At 37.0% G+C, this 27758-nt stretch overlaps 1 protein-coding gene across 5 annotated transcripts in view; it reads right to left on the bottom strand.

Moving 5' to 3' along the window:
* The window catches only part of ZEB2 (zinc finger E-box binding homeobox 2), a 132003-nt gene that overhangs the window by 14268 nt on the left and 89977 nt on the right, over positions 1 to 27758 (bottom strand). For 4 of the 5 annotated variants that reach the window (XM_006049457.3, XM_006049455.3, XM_006049456.3 and 1 more), the window contains exons 4-6: positions 23653 to 23724; positions 2047 to 2235; positions 1139 to 1353 (exon numbers count right to left, since the gene is read on the bottom strand). In XM_006049457.3, coding sequence (XP_006049519.1) covers positions 1139 to 1353; positions 2047 to 2235; positions 23653 to 23724 — 476 coding nt within the window. The remainder of the gene's footprint in view (positions 1 to 1138; positions 1354 to 2046; positions 2236 to 23652; positions 23725 to 27758) is intronic. The other variant, XM_025276697.2, reaches the window with a different exon arrangement.

Below are 27758 nucleotides of genomic sequence, written 5' to 3'. Positions count from 1 at the left end.
GGGAGAGAAACTGTTACATAAGTGTAACTATATAAGCGCGGTTTTTACAACTGAACTTGGAAAAACATGCAGGTGACAAGTTCAATGAGATATAAATGAAATGATTTACATGAGCTATTTTCTTAAAATAATGAAATTCCATAATCCAGTATCATTGCCATTGCTTGACCGTGTTTCCTTATTCTCATTTTCCTTATTCAAAGAAAATAAAGCCTGTAAGGATTTTAGAGAATATCTTGTTTAATAATTTTAAAAACAGATATGGTGTCAAGGGTGATTGCAGAACTGTAGGGCCAGATATTGAGACTTAAGGCACATCAATTTTGTTACCATCTGAACACCTCATAATATGAATCTGCAGTGAACTCTCCCAAGAGGACATAAAAAGCAGTCTTGCTAAAACATTTAAGGGACACTGTGAATCAAACCTATTCAATCATTTTAAGGATTTAAGAAGCTATACTGTTGAAGATAGAGTCTTTATTTTGAACACAAGTAATCCAAAAGGCAGAGTAATTTTAATATTTAGCAACAAATATGAATATCAAGAAAGGATCATTTTTATTACATATACACATTTGAGTATTAATACAGTTTATATAAGCATCTACATGTATTATGTGCTTTTTGATTTTCCTTAAAACACTTAATTAGATTTCATAAACTAGTAGCAGATTGTAAAAAACAGCCTAACTGAAGATGTTATGTGACCAATGGAAAGAATACACACTTCTTTTACGATGACTTGGATTTTACATGAAAAAAAAAAAAAAAACTAAGTAAAACTAGGTGAAAAATGGAATTAAAATTGCTGAGATGTTTAATAATGTATAATTAAAATGCTACAATTTCATTCACTTTTTTGTGGAACATAAAAATGAAACTAAAGTCAAGTTAAAGTGCAAATAAAATTTCTAAATTAGAAATTAACACACTCATTCGATCGTGAACATAAGACTATTAAATCATATTAGAAGAGACCATCAAAAAATCATTTAGACCTCAATTAAAGCTATTACCATTAAAAGATCTGCATCTTCAAAATGCCATGAAAAATTAATAATGATTGCCAATCAAAGCAATATCGTTTCTCTAAGGGGTTATTATAGAAAGAAATCACTTAAAACCAACCCCCCACCTGATCTGTCCCTGGCTTGTGCGTCACCATATGCCGCTCGAGCTGGGTGCGGTAGGCAAACGTGTAGCTACACAGAGGGCAGGAAAAGTTCTCTTCATTCTTCTCGTGGCGGTACTTGATGTGCTCCTTCAGTGATGTCAAGCGCTTGTAGCCCCGGTCGCAGTAGGGGCAGGTCAGCAGTTGGGCAAAAGCATCTGGAGTTCCAGGTGGCAGGTCTGTAGCCGAGAGACGAGAGGGAGAGAAGCAGGCCAAAAGGTCAGTAAATCAATGGCAGCTAATGGGCTGACTGCCCGGGATGGTATGACAGGAATCACTGCAATCTGCTCCACGAGGGTGCCATCGGCGCACGTGGCCTCCGTGCACGCCAGTCCCCTTGCACACCCAGGACAGACTTGTGGGCATCAGCTCACACTGCGCTGGAAAATTAATTAATTACTGGAGCATTTGGGGGGGAAATTTAAACAGCTGATAAATGAGGAAATTCTCTTTAGGTGACTGACAGTTCGTAGGAAACCTTTAGTCACAGATGACTCAGGGATTCATGGGGTGAAGGAGCTTTTCGGGTACCCGTAAAGAAGAACAAAAGGTGAGGGTCAGAATCTCTAAACTTTTTTTTTCCCCTCAAAAGTGAATATTTCGGAAAGATAGGAATCCATGTAGATATTTTTATCTCTTAGAAATAGGCTCTAATTGTTCTTGTTCTTTATTGGATGTACAGATGACACAAATTTGCTGACAAAAAAATTTCACAATACCCTAAAATTACAGTTCTAATCTTTGCTCATGAAATTCCATGCCTCTGCAGCTGTTCTTCAAATTTTAAGGTAAACACCCAGGCATGTAGTGCATTTGTAATTGTAACAGCTGCAGAGGTCAGCGTCGTGGCTAAAAATGAATTACAGCCTCACCATTTTCTTCCTGCCCATTGGCCTCTGGCGTGCCAAGGCGAGACAGCTCCTCGGGGGCTTCTGGGTAAATGATGGCTGTATCACTGCGCTGAAGGTACTCTTCGATGCTGACTGCATGACCATCGCGTTCCTCCAGTTTTCTTTTGGCAAAGTATTCCTCAAAGTCTGATGTGCAATTTGCATTCTTAACTGAAATGGTAAAAAGGAAAAGAAATGTCTTTTCAGGGCCTTCTTCCCAGGAGCCTCCGTCTGCCTACATCACCGTTAAGACACATGGACTTGCAAAAAGACTACAAATTCCTAGTTTATTTGTAGGAAGTGTTGCTGATGACCACTTATTGATCGAATGGTTATTCTCATAATATATGTTAAAAAAAAGAGGATACTTTGCTCTAAGTTAAATAGGCATATTTTATTTTCCTCTTTCTGGAAGACTAGTCTGTGTGGTTTGCAAAGAATGAAAGAAATTTTAAAATGCTTTTCAGGGAAAATGAAAAAAAAAGAACTATATTCTAAGATCCATGAACATGGGAGATAATATGAGCTCAAAGCTACTTTAATAATCTATATAAAACTTTCTTTTTTTAAAGAAAGGTGTATTTAATTTTTTATAGTCCACTAAACTTAACATTCCTAACTATATATTCATTCTGTTGTTAAATGTAAGCTTTTAACCCTCCACTCTCTGAACATCACAGACCACCAGGACTACACAGTTCAAGAGAGATGCAGAAGGATGGATATTCCTGGAGAGATAATAATGAGATTTTGTTAAAAAAAAATTCAAGGAATGTTGGAGTTTATCTTTTCTTAAAATTTCAATGTTTAGCTCAATATTTTAAAGCTGCTGAAAATAAAATTAAGCTCACACTGATAGAAATAAAAAGTAACATATTGAGTTAAGAAACTGGCGATCTTGCAAGTGATTTTGATATGACTTTTATGACTCTGTTCCCATGACATGAATAACAGGTGTAAACCAGTGTTAGCAATTTGTGTCCCAAGACTGTATATTAGAAACTACTAGCTATGTTTTTGGAGAAGGCAATGGCAACCCACTCCAGTACTCTTGCCTGGAAAATCCCATGGATGGAGGAGCCTGGTGGGCTGCAGTCCATGGGGTCGCTAAGAGTCGGACACGACTGAGCGACTTCACTTCCACCTTTCACTTTCATGCATTGGAGAAGGAAATGGCAACACACTCCAGTATTCTTGCCTGGAGAATTCCAGGGATGGGGGAGCCTGGTGGGCTGCCGTCTATGGGGTCGCACAGAGTCGGACACGACTGAAGTGACTTAGCAGCAGCAGCAGCTATGTTTTTAAAATAAGTTGTGGCTTAAATATACTAAGTAAAAACTTTTATGCATAAGTCAGTGTTGGGAAAGTGGGTGCCACATTGTGGCTACCAGAAGTAACTGAAGAATAATCCTTTGCTAGTACAATCCATGCTGGGACCATACTTTCATAGTTTTTGAGGACAGTAAACCTTGATCTCACTACATTCTTCATCTCACCTTCTCTGTCATAAAAGATACTATAGTATTGATATTTGTCATCCTAATTCTCCCTGGCAATTTGTGGCAAGGTGATGTTCAAGCAAGCCAGTCAATTTTTATTTTTGGCTTTTACTGTTATGAATGTTTATGAGAAGACTAGAAAGTGGAACCTTCCATTAATCAATAAGTATTTACTGAATGCCTGGTATGTGATAGGCATCATGTTTTGTTTTGATAAGCAAAATTGTCTCAAAAATAGATATAATATTACAAACTCAAATACGTGTTATGAAAGAAAGTTACATGGTGGTATTACAGGAGTAACAGGGGGACTTGACAGGGACCTGATAGAGTCTGGAAGATCAGGAAAGCCTTAACTGATCATGAAGCATGAAGTTAACTAACTTTAGAATCTAGGGTAGAACAGTGGTGACTGGAAAGAACATGGAGCATTTCAGAATCTGAAAGGACATTGCTAGAGTATGGAGAGAAAGAGGGAGCTTGATGTAAGGGTAAAGAGGAAGGTAGGGACCAAAGCCTGCAGTGTGTGCTAGTCCTGTTAAGGATCTGGATTTTCTTCTAAGAAAAGCAGAAAGCCACTGAAAGATATCAAGCAGGAAAGATGGTGGGGTGAAATTATCGGTTATCTGCATTTTCAAATGACAAGCCTGGTTACAGTATGATACAGACTGCAGGAAGAGGAAAGTAGACCCTGGGAAACCAGCTAGGAGTTTCTTACCATTGATTGGGCAAAAGATAAAGGTTAAAAAAAATGGTGAGGGAGATTATAAGAAGTGGTTGGATTAGATTTGGGGAAAGCTTGGATGTGCCAACGAGGGAATGGTGAAGATCCCACCCCCCTTAGGTTTAGGCTTTTCAGGTTCGATAGATGGTTAAGTGACATCAGCACTGCAGGAAGCACAGGCATTTTGAAAAGATTTGAAACTATGAATGAATACATTGGATCAAATAAAAGGAAACTTGGGAGCATTACACTTTGTAGACTATTAAACTAAGTGCTAACGATCTGAATACTGTGATCTCAAATGTTTCTCTTTTGCCTCTCTAACTTCTGTTAATTTTAACAAGAGCAATGGTCTAATTCCAGGACCTGTATTTCCTTCAAATAGAGGTTTGGAAAGTGTAATAGTAGATTAAGATTTTGTATCTTGAAATTTTGCTTAAATCTTCTCTTAGTATCTTCAGTCTTCACATCTTTTCTAAGTAGAGTGGACATTGATTAAGATCACTTTCCCTCTGATCTATTCATGCTGCCATGGATGTTTTCCAAAGAATACTTGGCGGTGACTGTGATGGTGTCATTTAACTTGCACCATTAAGTCACTAGGGAGGTATGAAGGAAATGCCAGCTTGAACAAACTATTTATTCATTGTTTTAGATCATCAAAATAACTTCAGATTTATCAAAAGTCACCTTTTGTTTTTTAAGTGCAAGAAAAGATAAAGGGGACAAAATGTGTGAATCCAAAATGAACCTTTTTTGAACAACTTAACTGATCTGATCAGGGATTGACTTCTTTATTAGCACCATGGCAGTAGAAAGTAAGGTGGTAGTGATTTTCTAAATTCAGATCTAGTTAAACATTGTCAAATGCTTAAGAAACGATTTAATTTTTCAAGAACATTGTCCCACTTGAAGATTCTTATTGTAAACTAGTAAACATGGATAGATATACATTTAATATCATCCTAATTTTATCCTGATATTTCAGCAAGTATTTGAATTATCTGGCTATCTTTGCATGAATTTTTATTTGCATATGAATGTTTCCATCAGAAATGTAATCAAATGCAAATTCAATTGGATTTGCATTAATAGCCTTTCGGCTTAAAAGGGAGGAAAATTCTGATTTTTCTGGATAGGCAAACTAAACTGCATCTAGACACACTACTGGTATTTGGAGAGGCAATTCATTCGGTAAATCAAATCTGGCCATACTAGATTTCTATGTCAAGTGTGCTGGGGACAAAAGATATCAAATCATGTGCTCTTGTTAAGGATCATCTTTGATCATCTTTGTAGCCTGAGCATCAAATATATTGCCTAGAAATTAGTAGACACTCAAGAATCATTTATGGAATGAATCTGGAATAAATTATGTCCTTAACGCTAGTCTTGGTGCAGAAGTCTTCTAAAAAAAGTTAGGTGTAGGAACTTAGACCTACTATTCAAGTAATTGTAGAACAATTATGCGATAAACTGTGTAGTTGTGATCATAAGTACTTGCAAGAATTTGATAGGGCTCAGGGGAGTATTCAAAAGGGTTTCGCGAAGAAAGCCAATCATTTAAATCTATCAGCTCTATCACGATTTTTCTTCACGTGGTATAGATATGCTATTAGTTATATATCTCAATATTTAGAGTCACTTAAGTGGGTTAGAGTCTAGTGTTCTATGAACTAGGTATAACCATCATGGATGTAATGTGCTATGGATGCTAGTAACATATGGTTACTAGTATATGGTTTCTCCACTCAGTACCACAAACATTCTTTGCTTGGGATGGTTCCCCACTGTCCCTATTGCTAAGATTTATGGTACTCAAGGCAGCTGCCATATTGTTGCATGATCCTGTTCCCCTAGATCCAGTGGATTAATCTGCACCTGAAGTGAAGTGATCTTAGCTCTCCATCCTCTAGGTCAAACCACTGATTGGTCCAGTGGTAGTCAAGAATCCCACTGAGTTTCAGTCAATCCCTTTCCCATGATTTTAGGACTTGTTTCCAAAGAGAGCACCAAGGCAGATTTATATTTTCCAAGTGACTACAACTATATGATGTAGAATGAAAGAACTGATAAATCCCATGTAAAATAAGAAACTTTATCAACAGAGAAAATGAAGCAGATACCTAAAGAAAAGCAGAGACAAGATGACAAGCTGTGATATCAGTTTTCTTGCCACACTTATTCCTGAGGTCAGTCGGCACCTGTATCCTCCCAGTGAGCAAAAAAATTCCCTCTTCTGCCTTAGGCTATGCTGTGTTTCCGTCTCCTAGACTCCCAAACACCCTGATTGTTACCAGTCTAGAATAAATGATGGAATTAAATTTTGGATACTCTCAAAACTGTTGGGAAAGAAAATGTTTTGATTATATTTGGAAGTCTGCATTTTTGTTTTTTACAAAGATTTTGTAATACTGTATAGCAGAATCAGGGATGAGGTAGAAAATTCGCTAGAAAGTTAAAAAATTCCTCACTGCATTTATCTAGTCTAAAATCAACCTCATTTTCTTTTCTGTTTTTCTATAATCCTCTTCACTCCTCGATCTCCTTGGAAGAACTGCCAAAACACACTGACAAAGGATATTTGCATGGTATTTATGATCAAGCCATAGCAAAAATTCAAAAGAAACCTCAAGTAATTTCTTCCTATACCTCTCCAGAGATTTTGCATTTAGTCCTAAAATTTACCCTGATGTCTTGCAAATATCTCAGCCTTCCCTAAGGTCTGGTAAACTTTCCTCTGTCCAAAAAAAGAATTTCATTAATTAAAAATGTTTCCTCATAGCCAAATGTGTTTTAATATTGTTAGGGTAACTTTCTAAGTCCCTTTAAGTCAAAAAAGCTCAAATTTCTTGTAAATATGTTGCTCACTCTTACTAATGTTGTTAATAATACTTTCATAAAAACACTTTGTCTATCTTAGATATTAATATTTTTAATAGATAATGATAAATACCAACATGGACTGACTTTTCAAATTACTGTCTAAAAACAAGCAATTAACCTCTTGAAATTAAATCTCTAAATAAAAGATATTTATTGGTCTCTTTAATAAATCATTCAACTCATGTTCCCCTCATAAATATTTCTTAAAGACTCTTAATACTCTTTTTAAAGTATTTCTTTTCCTAAAATTATTTTTATTAGTCTTATTTTATTTTTTATAGCCATACCCCATGGCATGTGGAATCTTAGTTCCCTGACCAGGGATTGAACCTGTGCCCCCTGCATTGGAAGCACAGTTTTAACCATTGGAGCACCAGAGAACTCCTAAGATTCTTAGTATGTTTACAAGTAGTTAACTTATAATGAGACCTTGATACTTGTTCCATCTCCTTTTTCTGATTACTTTTATTCTCTCACCATGTATTTTCTTTCTTTGTTACAAACGTGTTCATGTAGGAAGACAGGTGCTCTATTAACACTGGTCTATAACCCAGCATGATTTCACATTCATTAAGAAATTGAAGAAATATATTTGACTATTGTGCTAAGCCATTTTAATAACTATCAAAATGAATGAATAATTCTTTTAGAAAAGAAAATATTTTGGAGGGTCTAGAAGAGCTGAAGCAAGTACCTATTAAAAAACTAAGTAGAATCATTCATCCATCCCTTTGTTTAGTAACTGTTGTTGAGTGCCTACTAGTACCAGAGCATGTGCATAGGGATAGAACACAGTGATGGTGACCGAGAACTGCTTTTCTACTCTGTGATTCTCCTATTTAGAGACAAGTACATAAAGTGAGTGTGATTCTGCAATACACAGACATACATACATAGATGTGTATTGGAGGAAAACAAATACAAACATATACACTTCCTTAGTATAAAACAGAAATTACATATTTATAATATCTGCTTTTACTCACTTCAAATGTCAAGGCAAAGGGACCTAAATCTAGATAACTATATCTGTCATCTTTTTGAAAAATAAGCTCTCTTTAAACAACATTTTAAATGGTAGGAAAACAGAAAATTATTTTGATTTAGTCATTTGTATTGAATTTTTTAGTTTAAAGAAAGCCCATATTCTCATTTGTTGAATATAAATTCTCATGGCTACTTTATTGACTAATTAATGTAGGATACATATTTTATCATTAAAAATGGATGCATGACTTTCTGCAGAAGGCTTCCAGAATGCACACTGGCACCAAATATCTACAAGCAACCTTGAGGAAGATGATGTTATTCTCATTATATAGCCACATGGGCTTCCCAACAGAACCTCCAGGTGTTACAGAGGTGTGTGTAAAGACAGAAAAGTCTTGTCAAAAGTGACAAAGCTTTCTTCTCTTCTTGTGAATTAGTACAGTGTCTGGACCGGTCTCTCCATGCCTGCTCTGACATGGCTTTCTCCTGCGAACACACGTTCAGATGCCAATGAGTGTTCCCCGTGTATAAGAGCTTCAGGAGGGAAAGTTCCAAGGGGATGGGACTCTGTAGTATTCTGCAGAATCAAATACCTCCCCCAACAGCAGGAAGCAGCCCAATTGAGGACAGTGTCTAATTTTAAAGTGAGGTGTTTTTTGTTGTTTTTTTACTTAGGGGATCATGAATATCCAGATTTAGAGACTACAAACCCTTCAATAGTTTTGGTGGCTATGTATTTGTATGAAGACCACTCCTTTAAAACAAAAATCCCCAAGTTAGATAATATGTGTTTACCTTTCATATACCTGTGAAATCTAAAATTTTAGAATTGGTTTATTACCAAAAAGACTCAATCTATTTTATTACATTTTAGACAGGTTTATGAAGGATGGTGTTTTTGCCCAGTAAGTCAGTGCTCTTCCATATGCTTTCAGTAGAGACACTTAAGGATGTTCCAGGACAGTGGTTTCAAAATGTGGTCCCCAGGTCAGCAGCATCAGTATCACTTCGGAACTTGCTCAAAATGCAAATTCTTGGGGTCCACCCCCAGACAGATGCGAATCAGCCATCTGTGTTTTAATAAGCCCTTCTGGGGATTCTGATATACACCTAGTTTAAGAATTGTTACTCTAGGAATTCAGTTCTCTGCCTCCCCTGGCTAAGTAAGGCATTCAGTAATGTGGTTTGGGAAACAACACAGAATTAATTCTATGTCAAGGAGCCTTTCTGCCAATCTCAATCTGAGCTCACGCCCTCATTCTACAGAATATCATGTGCATGTCTCAATTGTTGAATTTTTCCCATACATGATAATCTTTCCTTTACATGCCCACGAGCTAATAGAGGCACAGAGGGTCTTATTCACCTTTGTATCCCAATGCCTGGGCTTCCCAGGTGGTGCAGTGGTAAAGAATCTGCCTGCCAATGCAGGAGGTGCAAGAGAATGTTGGGTCAGGAAGATCCCCTGGAGTAGGAAATGGCAACCTGCCCCAGTATTCTTGCTTGGAAAATTTTCATGGACAGAGGGGCTCAGACACAACTGAGCACGCATGCATGCTTTCCAGTGCCTAGGACAGTGCCAGGCACACAGCTAATACTCAATAATTGAAAGACTACTGCTGCTGCTGCTGCTAAGTCACTTCAGTCGTGTCCGACTCTGTGCGACCCCATAGACGGCAGCCCACCAGGCTTCCCCGTCCCTAGGATCCTCCAGGCAAGAATACTGGAGTGGGTTGCCATTTCCTTCTCCAATGCATGAAAGTGAAAAGTGAAAGTGAAGTCGCTCAGTTGTGTCTGACTCCTAGTGACCCCATGGACTTCAGCCCACCAGGCTCCTCTGTCTATGGGATTTGCCAGGCAAGAGCACTGGAGTGGGTTGCCATTGCCTTCCCCGAATTGAAAGATTGGACCCTGTTTAAAATAATTAACTTACTCATTTTGACTCAGCTACTTATGTTTTTTAATCTTAATATCTTCATCTATAAAATGAGCCAGTATATGCTTTCTAGGGAATCCTCAAAGTTTCAGAATTGCATCATTTCAATTAATTCTTTGCCCTAATCAATTTGCTTTTTATTCACTGCCTAGGCCTAGAGAGTTTTATCTGTATTGTTTTCAATTACAAACTCAAAGGAACACAGTTTTCTGATGGAGGACCCACATACACAGATTAAGGAAACATATTTTGGAGGTGCCTGGAAACCACAGACAACATCACAAGGGAAACAGTGCTTATTAAATATTTGCTGAATGAATGAAGGAGACACTCAAGAAGCTTGGGATATCTGTTATTTCTTGTGGGAACTCTTGCTGTGAAGTGGAGATAGATGCTTCTAATCGCAAACAAAGCTTGTAAAACTGCAGCATTCATTCACCAGGAAGTGACAGGTTCTTCCTGATGTACACAGGTTATGGTCTGAAAATGACCCTTCTGTCTAACCTGCCAAGTGCTATTTCTGTTTTTCTTGCCTCAGAACCTATGTCTTACTCAGCTTTCTTTTTAAAAACTCATTGTATGAAATTAACTAGAAAAAAATTTTTTTAATGATAATTAAAAATTATCATTAATTTGCATGACAGATCTGACTAGAGGACAAAATTCTCCCAACCTCTAAAACTGTGACCAATATTACACACAAGAAGAAAATGACATGCTTTAGAACAGCAGGACTCTCTCCTTGTTAAGTATTTAGGTACTAAATGAATTGTCTGATAAACTGGTAAATTCACTGTTACACAATTGGTTAACACTATATACATTCCCGGAGAAGGCAATGGCACCCCACTCCAGTACTCTTGCTTGGAAAATCCCATGGACGGAGGAGCCTGTTAGGCTTCAGTCCATGGGGTCGCTAAGAGTCGGACACGACTTCACTTTCACTTTCCCTTTTCACTTTCATGCATTGGAGAAGGAAATGGCAGCCCACTCCAGTGTTCTTGCCTAGAGAATCCAGGGACAGGGGAGCCTGGTGGGTTGCCGTCTATGGGGTTGCACAGACTCGGACACGACTGAAGTAACTTAGCATAGCATAGCATATACATTCCATTCACCTCTGCCCGAGAACTATTTAACCTGTGAAAGTGAAAGCCACTCAGTCGTGTCCCACTCTTTGCGAGCCCATGGACTATAGAGTCCATGGAATTCTCCAGGCCAGAATACTGGAGTGGACAGCCTTTCCCTTCCCCAGGTGTCCCATAAAGGGACACTCCAGGCCAGAATACTGGAGTGGGTAGCCTTTCCCGTCTCCAGGGGATCTTCCTAACCCAGAGATCAAATCCTGGTCTTCCGCATTGTGGGCGGATTCTTTACCAGCTGAGCCACAAGGGAAGCCCAAGAAGAGTGGGTAACCTATCCCTTCTCCAGTGGATCTTTCCAACCCAAGAATGGAACTGAGGTCTCCTGCATCACAGGCAGATTTTTTACCAACTGAGTTATCAGAGAAGCCCCCAGAAGAAACCTAGGTAATTTAAAGGTTTTAACTGAACTCCAATTAAGAGATACAAGAGGAATGGAAAATTATAAAGCAAGAAGATAATAAAGGTACAAAAACATTCTCATTTCTCCACTGTCTTCTATGCTAATGATATGACACACAGAATTTATGCTGCAAGAAGCCTAACCCATTGCAGCCTGCTAACCTTATCACTCTGAATACCATTTTGGGGGCATTGGGCTTCCCTGGTGATTCAGACAGTAAAGAATCCACCTGCAATGTGGTAGACTTCAGTTTGATCCCTGGATAGGGAAGATCCCCTGAAGAAGGGAATGGCTACCCACTCCAGTATTTTGGCCTGGAGAATTCCATGGACTGTATAGTCCATGGGACTGCAAAGAAGCGGACATGACTGAGTGGCTTTCACCCTCACTTTCTATCTTGCTCAAACAAGAGTTTAAATCTAGGTCTAGCTCTTTACCTGGGATTCAATTGCTTCTGAGATCCCTGCAAAAGATCTTGTACACCTGAACAGAATTTGTGTTTCTATGTGGTACTTCAGGCCGAGAATCCCTGATCCCACCCCTTCCCATCCTGCTCATACTCACAGATTATCTTAACATTGTGAGGTATAAACAGGACTGGCTATATAATGTGGGGGCTCGGTGCAAAATGGAGGCTAGATTCTTTACCACTGAGTCACCTGGGAAGCCCCAAATGGCAGCAGTACTGCATCAAACCAAGGCTGAGGCCTTTGCGGGCACAGGCCCCTGTGTGCCTGCATCCAGGACCCCAGACTCGGATCCAGAATCATGAGGCAGGAGCACTGAGAACTTCCCCATCCAGCGGCAACTTGCACAGCCCATGATTTTCCTTTTTTTTAATTCATTCTTCCCAGTAAAATCTCATTAGAAGAAATGATAGGGTGGGTGGAGTCCAAAATTTCTAGTCTAATGCCCTCACTTAACAGATAAAATGAAGGTATAGTGAAGCTAATGATTTGTAGAAAGTTACACAAATAATTTCTAGAAGAGCTGGGTAGAGAATTCATGTGTCCTAACTCAACCCATTACTCTTTGGACTATAGCATAATGAGTCAATATGAGAGAGAGAGAGAAAGAGAGACAACCCCACCTTTTTAGTTTGTATTCATGCCTGATTGGATATAATTTGAATAGGTCTTAGATGCTGAAAAGATTGCTCTGACATTATAAGTAGCTCTAAACAAAACATTATGACACCATAAAATTAATAGGGGAAAGGCAATATAAATGCCAACTTCAATATAAATATGACATTTTAAACTTTTTTTTTTCTCAACTTGTCTTTTCATGTCCTCCCTCTTCTGAATCCTATGAACTTAAAAAAAATTTTATTAGAGGATAATTACTTTACAATGTTGTGATGGTTTTTGCCATACATCAACATGAATCAGCCACAGGTATATACATGTCCCCTCCCTCTTGAACCCTCTCCCTTGTCTTATTTTTTGACTGAGTGACTGCATCTAAATCTACTGGGGTAAAATGGAAAACACATCATGAAATTTCTTCAAATGCTTCACTTAAGAGACTTATTTAAAATTTCCATTTAATATTTAGGGATTGTATTTTTCTCCTTTCTCTATTTCCTAATTTGAATCATGTTACAAAAGGCACTTAATTCAAAAATAACTTTATGAAACATCTTGCGAAGGAGAATTTTTATTAACTATTACAGTTTTAGTAAATAAAAAAAATGTCTTAAGGCTTAATTTAGGACTAGAGACCAAGAATCACTTTATTCACGGTTCATTTTGCTTTCCCATTTCACATATTACTTGTTTATCCCCCCCACATGCTTAATGATGTCCTCCTACATGAGTTCTGCTTCTTCAGATTAAATGAAACTGTGTCATCTCTTGATAATATTCCATCCCTCACAAACCTTTCCAGCGGAGCCATTCTTGCTTTCATTTGTCTTAAAGCTCAGAGCAATATACAGACGGGTCAAAATACTCCTTCATTCATACCACCATTTCAAATCAGAGTGCCTGTTTTATTAATTTGTTCATCACTTCTTTGTTTATTCATTTATGCTTTAATGTGAAAAGCAACCTGTTTATAAACCATCGAGGCTGTATAAACACTGCATCTACTGAAAGGAAATATGGAGAAGAGCAAACTTAACCTTGACCCTCAAAAAGCCTCCAGTCTGTCACTGTAATTTTTTGAAGTCTTAAGTCATCCATTTTCACTATCATGTCTTAGGACACAACCTATACAATTCAAGTACAATGACACTTATCCCATGAAAATGTTTACCCCAGGCTGTTATTCCTCTCATTCTGGGGAACTTCATTACTGTGCAGAATCGCAGAATCCTGGCTGCTTGGTGCTCTGACTGTCTCTAGTCCAAGCACAGGGATTCCCCGCCACTCCTGGGTATGGCCAACCCTGGGGCAATGCCATCTTTTTGAGCAAAACTTGGAACTTTCACTCTCGGATTTCAGCCTGTTGCTCCATCCCATCCTTCAATTCCTCATCTCCTGAAACAGGTGCTTCATTGTGATAATCAGGCCCTGACAAGTCCCTCAGGCCATTTCACCCATTCTGATTTTGCCTGCCTCGGTTCACCTTGAATTTGGAAGTCACTTCCATTCCCCTTGTTCTTGTATCATTCTTGCCTTGCCAAACTAAAACCCTATGTCCATTCCCATACTGTCAATTGATGGTCTCTGTTTCTCCCTGCTTCCAAGAGTGCAACTTCTATGATGTGAATCCCATTAACTACCTAAAATTCAACCAAAGTCTCTCTACCATCATTCTCCCTTCTTCTTTTGATTTTATTGCTAGAAAAGATGTGTCTCTGCCCACACCCAAGGCTACCAAGGCTATTCCCTCACAACTCTTCTGATAATCTACTCCGTTTTTCACCTCAACTCCTTTTACATTTTCAGCCTTTTCCTCTGTCTCTCTTTTGTACAGAGGCATGTTCAGCAAGCCTTTGTCCTGGAAAAAACCTTCTCTAAAATTTGCAGTCTCTTAAGTCACCTCCCTATTTTCATGTCTTTAGTACATCTACACATACTTCTTATTTAGCTACCATTGTTTTATTTACTCAATTGAATATGTCATTAATGAAAGTGACTATTCACTGTATGTTTCATGACACCTAATAAAATGCTTTGCACTTTGTAGGGTCTCCCAAATTGATTACCGATTTAACAGCTGATGAGGCCATAATTATTCATTTGTAAATTTTACCTTCACGTCATTGTAATTTTTGTCTTTCTTAATGGCATCATAAGATTTTGCATTTCTTAAGGGTAGGATTATACCTTCTATTTCTTTTGTTTCTTTCTTGAACCTCAGTTCAAATTCTGCACACAACAAATAACTATAAAAAGAATGAAGTGAAGTACTTCCGTGGTTGTTAACAAGTGACAAATATTATTTAATTGTTATCTAGGACAGAAAGGAAAAAAAGATATGATTTCTTTTTTTAAATAGTTATGTTTAATTCTGAATTAAAAATGAACTCATTATTAATCAGTGCCAATATTTTTTATATGATCTCTGATACTAGTCACTGATCAAGTGAAGGAAAAGTCTTTGACAGTTTTCAACATCCTTATACACAAATATAATAAATACTACTAAATCCTCTTCTACATTCAGAAAAATGATGCTAGATAAAGATGAATGAGATAGAAAGCTAAGCTAGTCCTTCTTAATCTTCCTATTTTAACTTCAAATGCAGCTTTAGTGCAGTGAAAAGTAATTTGTCCTACAACTTGTCTGGGTAGTTTTCCAAGATGTCAAAGGAATTTAATTGGCTAAGTCTCTCAAAATCAACTGGTTAGTCCTCCCATTACAAATTTGTTAAATATTATATTTTTGGATTCTAGAGAAGTTAATGAGGAGCCCGTGTGAAGGGAGAAAATAGTTCAGAGTACATTTATCTCTCAGTGCATAAAAGCGGGTAAGCGTGGGACCTCCCTGGTGGTTCAGTGGCTATGAGTCCCGGCTCCCAGTGCCGGAGGCCAGGGTTCAATCCCAGGTCAGGGAACTAGATCCCACATACCACAACTAAGACTGAGTACAACCAAAGAAATCAAAAATACTTAAAAAAAAATGGGTAAGCTTACTTCAGATGCAAACAAACCACAAAAATAACCAAAAGAGAGTGCATACCTAGTATGTGTTATGCATTATACTTGGTACTTTAAAAATGATAACACCGTTTTGTTTGGTTAAAAATGATATACCATTTAATTGCTACAATCAGATTCTGTACACAAGGAATCATTAGTTCCACTTTACTGACGCATGATTGTAGAAATGAAGGCTTTTTATACTCAAGTTCATGAAACTAGCAATTGGTAGAGACAAAATTCAAATGTAGTTTATTTGACTCTAGAATCTAGAGCATATGAAAATAACTTTTGGCTTTTTATCTGTGAAAGCACTTATATATTATTCCTAAAATATTGAGAGTATGTTTAACAACTATTAGCTACAGTCAATACAGTTAGTTCTTGAGAACTGAGACCTAAATTGGCCTTACCCAGTTCCTAGATATATGGTGTTTTCCTTTTCCCAGCAAAGGAAGCAAAGATGCAGGTGGTTATTAATAGCTCTTTATAACTAGAGTGCTAGATTGTCTGAGTAAATATAACTTTCACACATTCAAAGAGGAAAACATCAGGGACCTATTTAGGTCTTGATATGCACGTGGAAACGCATTAATGCTAATGATCACCGTGAACCTAAGATAGATCCTTGTTACTACTAACATGTAGGCAAACTCATGTTTATAATGCTCCCAAGTTTTTCCATTTCTCTAATCTTCTCAGAAAATAGCTTTAAAAAATACACTCAAGAATTCTATATAGTAATTTCATTCTGAATTTGAATTTGATTAACATCTGAAAGATGTAAGGTTTATTATGAAAACTTATTCTTTATGGGTTAAAGCATACATTTTTCATTTTTTAAAACATTAGAAGCAGTGTAAAAACATTAAATGCAACATATAAAGTTATTACTATAAATCAGGGTTTGCAATGCTCTGCTTCCAATACATTAATTTTGCTGTGCTGCTAATATAACTTTGTTGTAAAAAAGTAGTGACATACTACTTTTACTTCAGGGACTTAAATCCTGGTTTTACTTTCTGAAAATACTGGACTTAATCCTCATCACAGTAAATGTTTTGCCTATTTTGACTTCCCTTTTCAGAGTCCATTTCTTCTCCATCTAACACTTGTTCATTCATTCATTCATTTTACCAGTTTATGATGCATACCACGTGTCACTACTGTACTCTGGGACAAACAGGGAACAATCTTTTTATTAAAGCAAATATTTGGGGGGCACATACTAAGGCCAATAGATCACATTGTTTATTTAATTGCCTTAATGGTCCTACGAGATACATACCATGCTAATATGTCCCTATTTTAAAGCTTAAGGAATTGCTTGTCTCCATGAAATTAACTAGGTGAAATGTGTGCAAACAACATAAAGAGGAACAACTCAACATGCTAAAATCAGTGGTGTGCACCTGAGGGCTGCGGGATTTCAGAGAAGGAAGAGATTGATGTGGTTTGGGGTGTTCAAGGATGACCACATTAAGGAAAGGGGAGGTGAGATGGCTGTGAAGAACAGAAGAGTAGGTAGAATCCAGATAACTGGAGGAAAGAGAGTTAGAGATTAAAGTCTCAAGAGATAGCATGGGGAGAGACTGAGATGTAGTATAAATGTGAGTCTTATTTGATATTACCACGGGATTTGGTCTGACAAGAGTGTAACACTGGTGAGATGTGATGCCTCTCAATGCCTATCTGAAGAAATGTGGATTTTGTCTTTTAGGTCCTGGGGGACTATAAAAGATCTAAGAAGGGAATTTGTACCATGAGAAATGGATTATAGGAAGAATGTGGACTGACTAAATAGAGGAGCACATGCAGGCTAGAGACCAACCAAATGTAACTGAGTCTTCCTTATCTGAGGGATTGGAATAAAGGAAGATGAAAATGTATAATTTTTTCAGACAGGTGTCAAAAGTATGTCAACCTGTAAATATAAAAGAAAAGCCCAAGTGTTGTTTTTCTCTCATTCATGCTCTCATTTCTTAAAATACTCTTTCTGACTCAGGACCATTCTAGGATCTGTGGTGAGAAAGTGACCAGAATTCCACATCATTACTGCTTTCAAGCAGCTTACAATCTAATGGGGAGAAATGCACCTGCAGGTGACTAAGTATAATATGAGAGAGAAAGGCCCTCAAAAGGATGAGTGGTAAATCCTGAAAAAGAGAAGGTCAGATGGCTTCCTGGTGGAGACGGCCTTTAAGAATGTGTATGATGTTGTCAGGCTAAGAAAGAATGAGTGGCTTTCTAGGTAGAAGGGAAACAATGAACAAAGGCAAAGGAGGATAAAGGGTCAACAATCTTTCAGGGCTGGGGCATATTCTGGGAAGTAGTATTGAAGGCAAGATGGGGTTAGATCATGGAAGGTGCCAAATCAACTGAAATGCTGACTCATTCTGAAAGCAACAAAGAGATACAAGGCTGAATATGAACTGAAGAAGGGAAGGAAGTTATCCATTTGCCCTGTGTTTGGAAAACAACTTCAAACAAACTTTGAAGAATGGATTAAAGAAATTGGGTATTGAAAACAGGGAGCCTAGTAAAATAGGTATTATAATAGCTCAAATGAAAGATGAAAATTTAAATTAGAAGAGTGAAAAAATGAGCAGATTAATAAAAGTGGTATTTAGTATTTGTGATAGTGGAATTGACAAATTCTTTAATTAAGTGAAGTGTGTAGGAGTCAAAGATGATACCATACTTTCTAGCATGATCAGCTCTTCAGAGTGGGGAAGAACCTTCTGAGGGTAAAGGATATTTTAGGTGATTTAGAGCCAGAAAAACATCTATTTCTGCTTTATTGACTATGCCAAAGCCTTTGACCATGTGGACCACAATAAACTGTGGAAAATTCTGAAAGAGATGGGAATACCAGACCACCTGACCTGCCTCTTGGGAAACCTGTATGCAGGTCAGGAAGCAACAGTTAGAACTGGACATGGAACAACAGACTGGTTCCAAATAGGGAAAGGAGTACGTCAAGGCTGTATATTGTCACCCTGTTTATTTAACTTCTATGCAGAGTACATCATGAGAAATGCTGGGCTGGATGAAGCACAAGCTGGAATCAAGATAGCCAGGAGAAATATCAATAACCTCAGATATGCAGATGACACCACTCTTGTGGCAGAAAGTGAAGAAGAACTAAAGAGCCTCTTGATGAAAGTGAAAGAGGAGAGAGAAAAAGTTAGCTTAAAGCTCAACATTCAGAAAACTAAGATCATGGCATCCGGTCCCAGCACTTCATGGGAAATAGATGGGGAAACAGGGGAAACAGTGGCTGACTTTATTTTGGGGGCTCGAAAATCACTGCAGATGGTGACTGCAGCCATGAAATTAAAAGACGCTTACTCCTTGACCAACCTAGACAACATATTAAAAAGCGGAGACGTTACTTTGTCAACAAAGGTCCATCTAGTCAAGGCTATGGTTTTTCCAGTGGTCATGTATGGATGTGATAATTGGACTATAAAGTAAGCTGAGCGCGGAAGAATTGATGCTTTTGAACTGTGGTGTTGGAGAAGACTCTTGAGAGTTCCTTGGACTGCAAGGAGATCCAACCAGTCCATCCTAAAGGAAATCAGTCCTGGGTGTTCATTGGAGGGACTGATGTTGAAGCTGAAACTCCAATATTTTGGCCACCTGATGCGAAGAGCTGACTCATTTAAAAAGACCCTAATGTTGGGAAAGATTGAAGGCAGGAGGAGAAGGGGACAACAGAGGATGAGATGGTTGGATGGCATCAGCGACTCAATGGACATGAGTTTAGGTAAACTCCAGTAGTTGGTGATGGACAGGGAGGCCTGGCGTGTTGCGGTCCATGGGGTCACAAAGAGTTGGACACGAGTAAGCGACTGAACTGAACTGAGGTGATTTAGATTTTATTCCCAAATCTGTATTAATTAGCTATGTGGCATTTTTTACTACAGTTTCCTCAGCTATCAAATTACAGTCAAGGAATTGTTTCATGGTATAACTTTCAATTTTCAAATTCTGTGATTCAATTCAACTAAGTCCTTCCCACTAGTTCTTACAGGTTAAAACTCAGCAGACTATACTAGGAAGGAGCTACTTTTAAATTCTAAGAGACTACTCTATCCACTGATGTGAACTTGGTTAAATTCTACTATTTAATAGATTTGTGGACTTGAGTAGGAAATTCAGAGGTCTTTTCCTTACTTTCAGTTGGGAATGAAATTTGTGTGTTGAATATTCAGAAATAATAGAGACATTTTCTTTTTCTCTTGACAACTTACTCCAGTTAATAACAACACTTTTTATCAGAAAATATACTTAACCTGTTTAAAATTTATCTATGCCAATGTCTGTTTGTTCTGCTTTAATTAAAAAATGGTACCTGATATAAAAGAATTTCATATTCATTCTTAATAAAAACCTGTTTGTTGAGACTATTAATTTTAAGGCACTTTCATAGACAATGTGGTAGTTTAAAACCAATCCATGTTCTCAAAGTTTGCAATTTAATTTGGAAAAAACAACACATTAAGTAATGACACTCTATAGCATCTACAGCAAGTTTAACTGATTTGTTTTATAAGAGTCCACTGGAGGAAGATATCACTACAGGTTGGATAGCTAAAGAGGAAGGTCTGCCAATAGCTTGATCTTAATCAGCAGGACATAGGTGGGGAGAAAGAGATGCTCCATGGCATCTTCAACCATTAAAGATGTCTTATTTCAATTCTACATGTTTTAGCATCCAAAACGATGCTAAGGATAAGAAGCAGTAAACTTATGGTTGGGAAGAGATACATGTTTATTCTCTAAAAGGCCAGAGTTCTAAACTGAGGATCACCAGTAAATTCCGAATTACCAACTCCAGTTATTTGCTCAGGATTCTTTCCGTTGCAGTTATTTGAATCTTTTGATTTAACTGACCATTGTATATGTTCCAAACTTTCTTTCTTTGCTGTCTGGCTATTTAATATTTTTCCATCTCTTAGTCTTTTTTCTTTTAATGAATTTGATTTTTCTTCTTACCCACTAGAAGCCCTGGCATCAGCTTTCTACCAATTTCAATAAATACACTCTGAATTATAAATGTTTTAGCCCTGATGTTAAATACCATCTGAATATATCTGCATGGCTCTCAAATCTTTCTCACCCTGACTTCCTGGGTTTCAATTCCTCATTTCCAAAGAACACACACACATATATATATATATAACTTTTATATGAAAATACTTGTCTAAAGACAAGGTCAAGTTCTTCTCAAAACTGGGTCTCTTTCTTGTTTATCTAGAAATAGTATTTGCCATGTTCTAAACATGCAGATGTATAATCTTGAAGCCATTTTGATTCCATTACCCAGAAAATCTATTGGTCGTGAAGAAGTCAGGTTACAAATTTCACCCGTGTCACTACCCGAGGACGGGCTTTTTGTCGCTTCACACCTGAATAACTCCAAGGATTTCCAGTTGGTCTCTCGAAGTCTAGTTTTTATTCACAGAAATCATGGTAGTTTAACATGCCCCGAACTCTTTTCTCTGTTGCTTTACATTCTCCATTTATTTTTAACTTACATGTCCGGGATCATTTCCCATGAATTGCCTCCTAGAACTCCCTGATTCAGCCAAATCTTCCTTCTTAATATCCTCTGAATAGATATTACAATTTGCTTCCTCTGGCCCACATGCTCCTGTCCTGCTAGAAAGGCCTTCCTCACTCCTTCATGGATGAACTTAGTCCGAACTTCACCTTCTTCATGAAATCTTTTCTGAATATTCACCTCATAGAATCTCTCATATTTCTGTAATTTGAAAGAATTATGATTCTTACTGTTTGTGGAATATTTGTCACATATTTTCACTTATCACTTATTATTTTTTTCTTGTGCATTAGTCTCATCTTCCAAATTAAATAATAGTTACATCTAAGACTTCTGGCCTATCTTCAACCATATGTCCACACAAAAGTGAATAGATAGAAGACACTGAATGAATACTTATTAATTTATTTATTGACAATACATACGAACTATAAGTAATAGTAAGTAGTATGGGAAAAAGGAAATCTTAAGGGTAGGTGAAGGAACATTCAAAATTGATTTTTAAATCTTCTGAACAGGAAGCATTTTTATTAACCTCACTTTAGACTTCAAATGAATAAAACAGCTAGTAAATTGTCATTCTGTGGAATAAATTTACTTTAGTGACACTTTAAACACCTATAAAGTTAATGAAATTAGAGTTTATTTATGCTTGAGGTTGAAATTTAACATTTGTCTTTAACAGGAAGATAAAGCCATTTTTGATCCCATAAGTTGGGACATTATAGAAAGTATCTGATTTATGGTATCTCTTTATTATTATGCTTTAATATGAAGCTATTTTGTCTAGTTTCTATTTTACATGGTAATGGTACCACTGCAACACAGAATATTAAAACTAGAAATATTCTTAACAAGCAACCGATGTAACCTATTCATTTTTCAGATGTGGAAACCGAGTGTCAAGAAGAGTAACTGACCTGCCCGAGGTCACAATCCAGTTATTGCCAGAAGTGTAGCTAGAAATTACGATTGTAGGTTCCTAATTCTATGCCTTTTCCATAATCCCATATTGTACAGTTTCAGTTTTGTACCTCATATCGACATTATTCAAATGAAGGAAAATTTACAATCTTTTTTTAAAAATTATTATTTCTCTTATTTTTCATCTAAGAATGCAAATTAGTGCCTGGTAAGTTATTAATAAGAGCATTCTAAATAGAAGCACAGCATGAACCGTCTATTGTGATGTGTTTCAACATAAGGGAGATATGAATATCTTAATTATTTACATTTCTAAAGCTTCATAAAACTGTGACTTTTTTCCATTGGTGAGTTGAGTGGAAATAGCTATGTGATTTTTTTTTTTTTTTTTGCTTTTGTTTTAGACGATAACCTTATCCTGGGCACTACGGTCATATTTACCATGGTAGTATGAGGGATTGTTTGAAACACCAAAAATATTTAGCCTTATCTAGGAAAAAAGAGATAAACATAGTGAGTCAGTATAAATTTACACTAGTGACGTGAGAGGGTGTGAGAGGAGATGCTGTTCAGTTTTGGGGAAAGCACATGAAATGTCACAATTGTCCTGAAACTATTCTATAGCAGCAGCAGAACAAAACAGAGCACTACCTACTACCTTCCTACTGCAATTTTTTAGCTTCATCAAAAAGAAGAGAAATTTTCAATTCTCTATAAAACTTTGCCTGGAAAATATTATTTAGGGGAACTAGAAGGTACTGAGAAATAAAAGGGAGAAAGAATGAAAAGGAAAGCAGACGATCAAGTTTTGTGAGGAATGCTCACAGAATTTTGGTTTGCCTTTCTATAAAAACATTTTATAATCTAAACTACACCATATCATTTGAATCTCAATGACTAATATTAGTGGTGAATGGAAGTGCTCAGTCATGTCCAACCCTTTATGACCCCAGGGACTGGGATGTTTTCTGGCACGAATACTGGAGCTGGTTGCCATTTCCTCCTCCAGGTGATCTTCCTGGCCCAGGAATCGAACCCGCATGTCTCCTGCATTACAGGCAGATTCTTTACTGCTGAGCCTATTATACTACAATTTTCAAATTATGTTCAAGCAGTCTTTTAAAATAAAAACTACTATCAAAAGTTTGCCTAATGAATGCTTTGAAAGTTGTTCTTTTTTTTTTTTAATCCAGTTCAGTTTTCTCAACTTTCACAGGCAAATTAGGGGTTTAAGAATAAAAGATATATTTGCTGAATAAAATATCAAAATAGAGAATTCTGATTTGAAACAATCAAGAGCCTTGTGAAGTCTGACTTAATTGTGAAGTCATGGACATACAAATGGATGGGTCAGCGCTCCTGCTCCTGACTCACTGAATCCACATGATCCAGGACACGCATGACCTTGGCGTGGTAAACGTCCTTACCTGTACCATTGTTAACTGTGGTCTGGATCGTGGCTTCCGGCCCCATAGTGTCATAGTCTTCCTTCATTTCTTCTGTGGGGGAAAATTATCTTTAGCATTTGAAAATTGTAGAAAAGCTTACTACACTAAGCATGCCAACCACAGGAACAAGGAAGATTCTTTTAAAGGAAACAGAGAAAAGGCTTGTTGTAAACCTCTAAACAATAGCTTTGTTCAGGCAATTGAATGAATCCAATAGTGCTAGCTGCACAAGAACTTATTTACTTTAAGCATTACTGCAAGCTGTGAAAAACAGAGGTGCTTATTTGGGGCAAACGAAGGGCTTTTCTTCTGGTGGCAGTTCTAGTGACAAACAGGGGGAAAGACATTATTTTTTCAATAAGAGTCAAAAGCAACTAAGTATTTGCACTGACAAAAAGGCACGCTGGCTGCTATAGCTCTGGTAATGCTGGATGGCCAGAGGCAAGTCAGAATTTCTTATTTTATTTTCATGTTTTTTTCCTCTCCTTGAAGTAGCTATGATGGTACTAATCTATGCAAGCAAAATTAAAAAAAAAACCTAATTCTACATACCAGAGCTTGAAATGCCCAGTTTATAAAAAAGCATCCCAGAGGTACTGAAAACACCTGTTTCACTGTTTTATATAAACTTCTAAAACATATTTTCTTTATTCCTTTCCTTACCACTCCATAAATAGCTTTCTTCCTCACCATTTATTCCCCAGTAGGGAATCATAGTCATTTTTGAGGAAAAACATATAGGTATAAGAACAGCTCAAAGTTCTGATGAAAATATGTAACACTGAAGTTAAAGATCTATAAATGATAGAAGGTCATTTTCTAAAATTGTAATATCTTTAATGGGAAGAGTCTAGAAAGTAGAACTCTCGAATTTTCTGCCTATCAAACTAAAGAATATGTGAGGGCAGAGAAGGACAGCTAACAGTTAAAAATCCTGCAAGTCAGTAAATTTAACATGGAATTTTAAAATTTGTAATTTTATAATAACAATACTAATGAGAATCAAACATGATCCAGGATAAATATCTCTCTGTGATAATCATTTTGTTTCAAACAAGAGAAACTTTATAAATAGGACTCTGTGAATTCCCAAATTTATCCTGACCATTTTTGCTTATCACATTTCAGTCATAATTATTTGGTAGAAAAACAGATTCTAGCAAATGTTACAGCAAAATTAAAATATATGTTTTACAAGTAGTATCCTGCAGCATATCAGTTCATGGGATCAGAAATGAAAAATCTTGAGCCTCTTAAGGTAAAATACACATATATAAATTAGGCTAATATAATGCCCCTGGGCATAATACTGGTCAGATAATTTGAATGATATTTGTTTAAATTCTATGACCACTTTAAATTCAGTCTTGGCCCTGGACGTCTTTCTTATTTAAGAAACATTTTCACAGGGACATTTTGCATAAAACATTTAGGCGTTCAATATGCAGCAATATTGTATTGTCAATTGTCATAATTGATTGGTTGAAAGGCTCCTTCATCTGATATTTTTATTAGTCTCTGCAAGGAATTAAATTAAGGTATTTCTGAGAAGTTCAGTACTAGAAATAAATATAACTTTTGTGTCTTTCTTCCTCGCTCCTCTCATGTGATTTCTGGTAGCCAAGAGTCAGAAGAATCGTAAGTTTTCCATCTGAGAGATCAAGTCACTAAGGGGAAAACAGTTAACAGCGTTTTTTTTTTTTTTTGCATAATAGTGGTAATGTTCAAGATTTCTGCTGCACTTCCTTCCTCATTGTCATTTTCTTATGAAAAAGTAAAGAGAAGTTACAGGGGGTGCTTGCTTCCCAAATGATTAAATGCTGCATATTCACATGCGTAGCTGGCACTTAGTGTGTCCTGCGTTCTGTAGTAATACTTTAGCTACAACCCTCTTTTACCAAAGATTGTGCAACGGAGATGGTGTCATTTTTACCCAAAATGTACTTTGCTTCAATTTACTGAGCATCAAGCTTTTTGTTTTTTGAACATCAAGCTCAATTTATTAAAATGAAACACTAAGCCCTTTCAAGAATGTATTTGAAATGCTATTTATATGCCTATTTAATTAAGCTTCACAGGAATCCATATTCAGAAGGACATCATCATGTAGGTTAGGAGTATCCCCTCTGAATAAAAGACAGTCGTGGCTGTCTTTCTGCCTCATGCCTAACCTTAAACATTTTCCAAGACATCTATTACTCAGCATACTGCATCTAAAACCACATAGTATATTTGTTTTTAAAGCACTTGTAAAAGTTTGCATCTTCTAGTCACCCTTGGGATGAAGGTTTGTGAAAATAAAGAGCACTTTCTGCCACAAGATGAAGAATCCTTGAATAAGCAGAAAGAGGCCAGATGCAGGTGATTTATTTAAGTCTGTGTCAATGATAATGATGTCATGGTTTCCAGCACGCCGTGTCCACCCCATTGTGGGACGAAAGAATGTCAAGGACAATTCTAAACACAAAACTTTGATTGTGCTGGAACCGGAAAGGCACAGTAAGAACTCCACTGCGTTCTTCAGTGGAAAACCTGCATCCTGCAGACAAACTACAGAAAGCAGGGGAGAGAGAGCACAGGAGAGGGGGCTTATCTCAGAGTAAAGCTATGTGCTGAGGTATGGTGGTAGACAGGCAGGCACCAGGGATAAAACACTACTAAATAAAACAGCACCCGAATTAGAATTATTGTCTATATTGTGTGTTTTGAACAATAAATAAGAAAAATATTTTATCAGAAGAAAAATGTGTTATCTAAGAGGCAGGATAAACAATGAGTAGCTTTTTAAGACCAATTTCTTTTCATTAGACATCAAGGCACCACATCAGAGCACTTTTGGAACAATAAAAAAAAAAGAACAATAAATCACTACTAATCATTAGAACCAGACAGGTAATAGCCGGGTAACTTTCTTGGTCCAAATAGCCAAATGAGATTAGGGATTTACATTTTATTTAATTATTGTGACTCCAGAATGCTAGTTTATTTACCATAAAGGTAAGAGCAAAGAACAGCCTGTTCATTTGTATCACAGGCAACATTAACTACAGGTGATAATAGAGTCTCTAATGCATTCATATGGATGATTGTATATTAAAACATTCAGAATTATGATCCATGACCAACACAAAAAGCTGCCATGATCACAGACTACTACAGCTTGACATGGCTGTTTTAGCTGTTTTTCAATTATTGATCTTAATTTTTTAAAATTAAACTTTTTTTCCCAGAAGTTTGGAGCTGTCCATTTGTTATATCATTATTAATTATTCCTTTAAGGGTGGAAATTCTAGTAATTGGTCCTTACCCTTGATTTCTAGATATTAAAATTTAAAGCATCAGAACATTCATTCTTATAGCCCTGCATATCTAGTTCATTAACAAATATGAATAGCTAACACCAGCTCATTTAAATAGTATGTCTTACATGAGTTCTCGCCACACTCTGTTTCTGTCACACTGCTCCCAAGAATCATTGGCTCTTATTATACATGTAAATGGCTATCATAAAAATAAAAATTTCATTTAAGATTGTTAATGACTTCTGCAGCAGTCAGACTTCCTTTAATGATCATCCTCGGCCCCTAATTAAACGTATTTATCTTTCAAGCATCTTTGGCTGAGTTCTCCCTCATAGTTGAAAATCTAAAACCTTAAGTCTTAATGGATAGAACGATAAATGTTTATGTGTGGGATTGCTGATACTCGAGAAACCTTCACCGAAAGCAAAATTGGAAACAGAAAGAGTACAAAACTTGGCACAGTATGTTAAGGAAAACGAAAAACAAATACACTACACTCAAACTGCCATCGGTCTTTTTTTCCTCCTTTTCTTCACATTTAATTTTCTTTAGTAGTGGAAGTGCTTTTATTATCTCCCTTCTAGTATACCAAACAATTACTCTGCCTACGTTCGATGTTTTACAGTCTGTGACATCACAATAGCATATAGGTAGACTCGTGTGCTTACTTATTTCCTTCCCACCCACTTCACCTATTTATAAAAATGCTATTGTTATATATAGCATAAGAAAAAAACAAAGTGGGGTAAATCATGATAGGTCTCACTGGGTCTTGGAACAGAG

The sequence above is a fragment of the Bubalus bubalis genome, chromosome 2 (assembly GCF_019923935.1).
Source record: "Bubalus bubalis isolate 160015118507 breed Murrah chromosome 2, NDDB_SH_1, whole genome shotgun sequence".
Taxonomy (NCBI): domain Eukaryota; kingdom Metazoa; phylum Chordata; class Mammalia; order Artiodactyla; family Bovidae; genus Bubalus; species Bubalus bubalis.
This window is presented reverse-complemented; position numbering and strand designations above follow the sequence as displayed.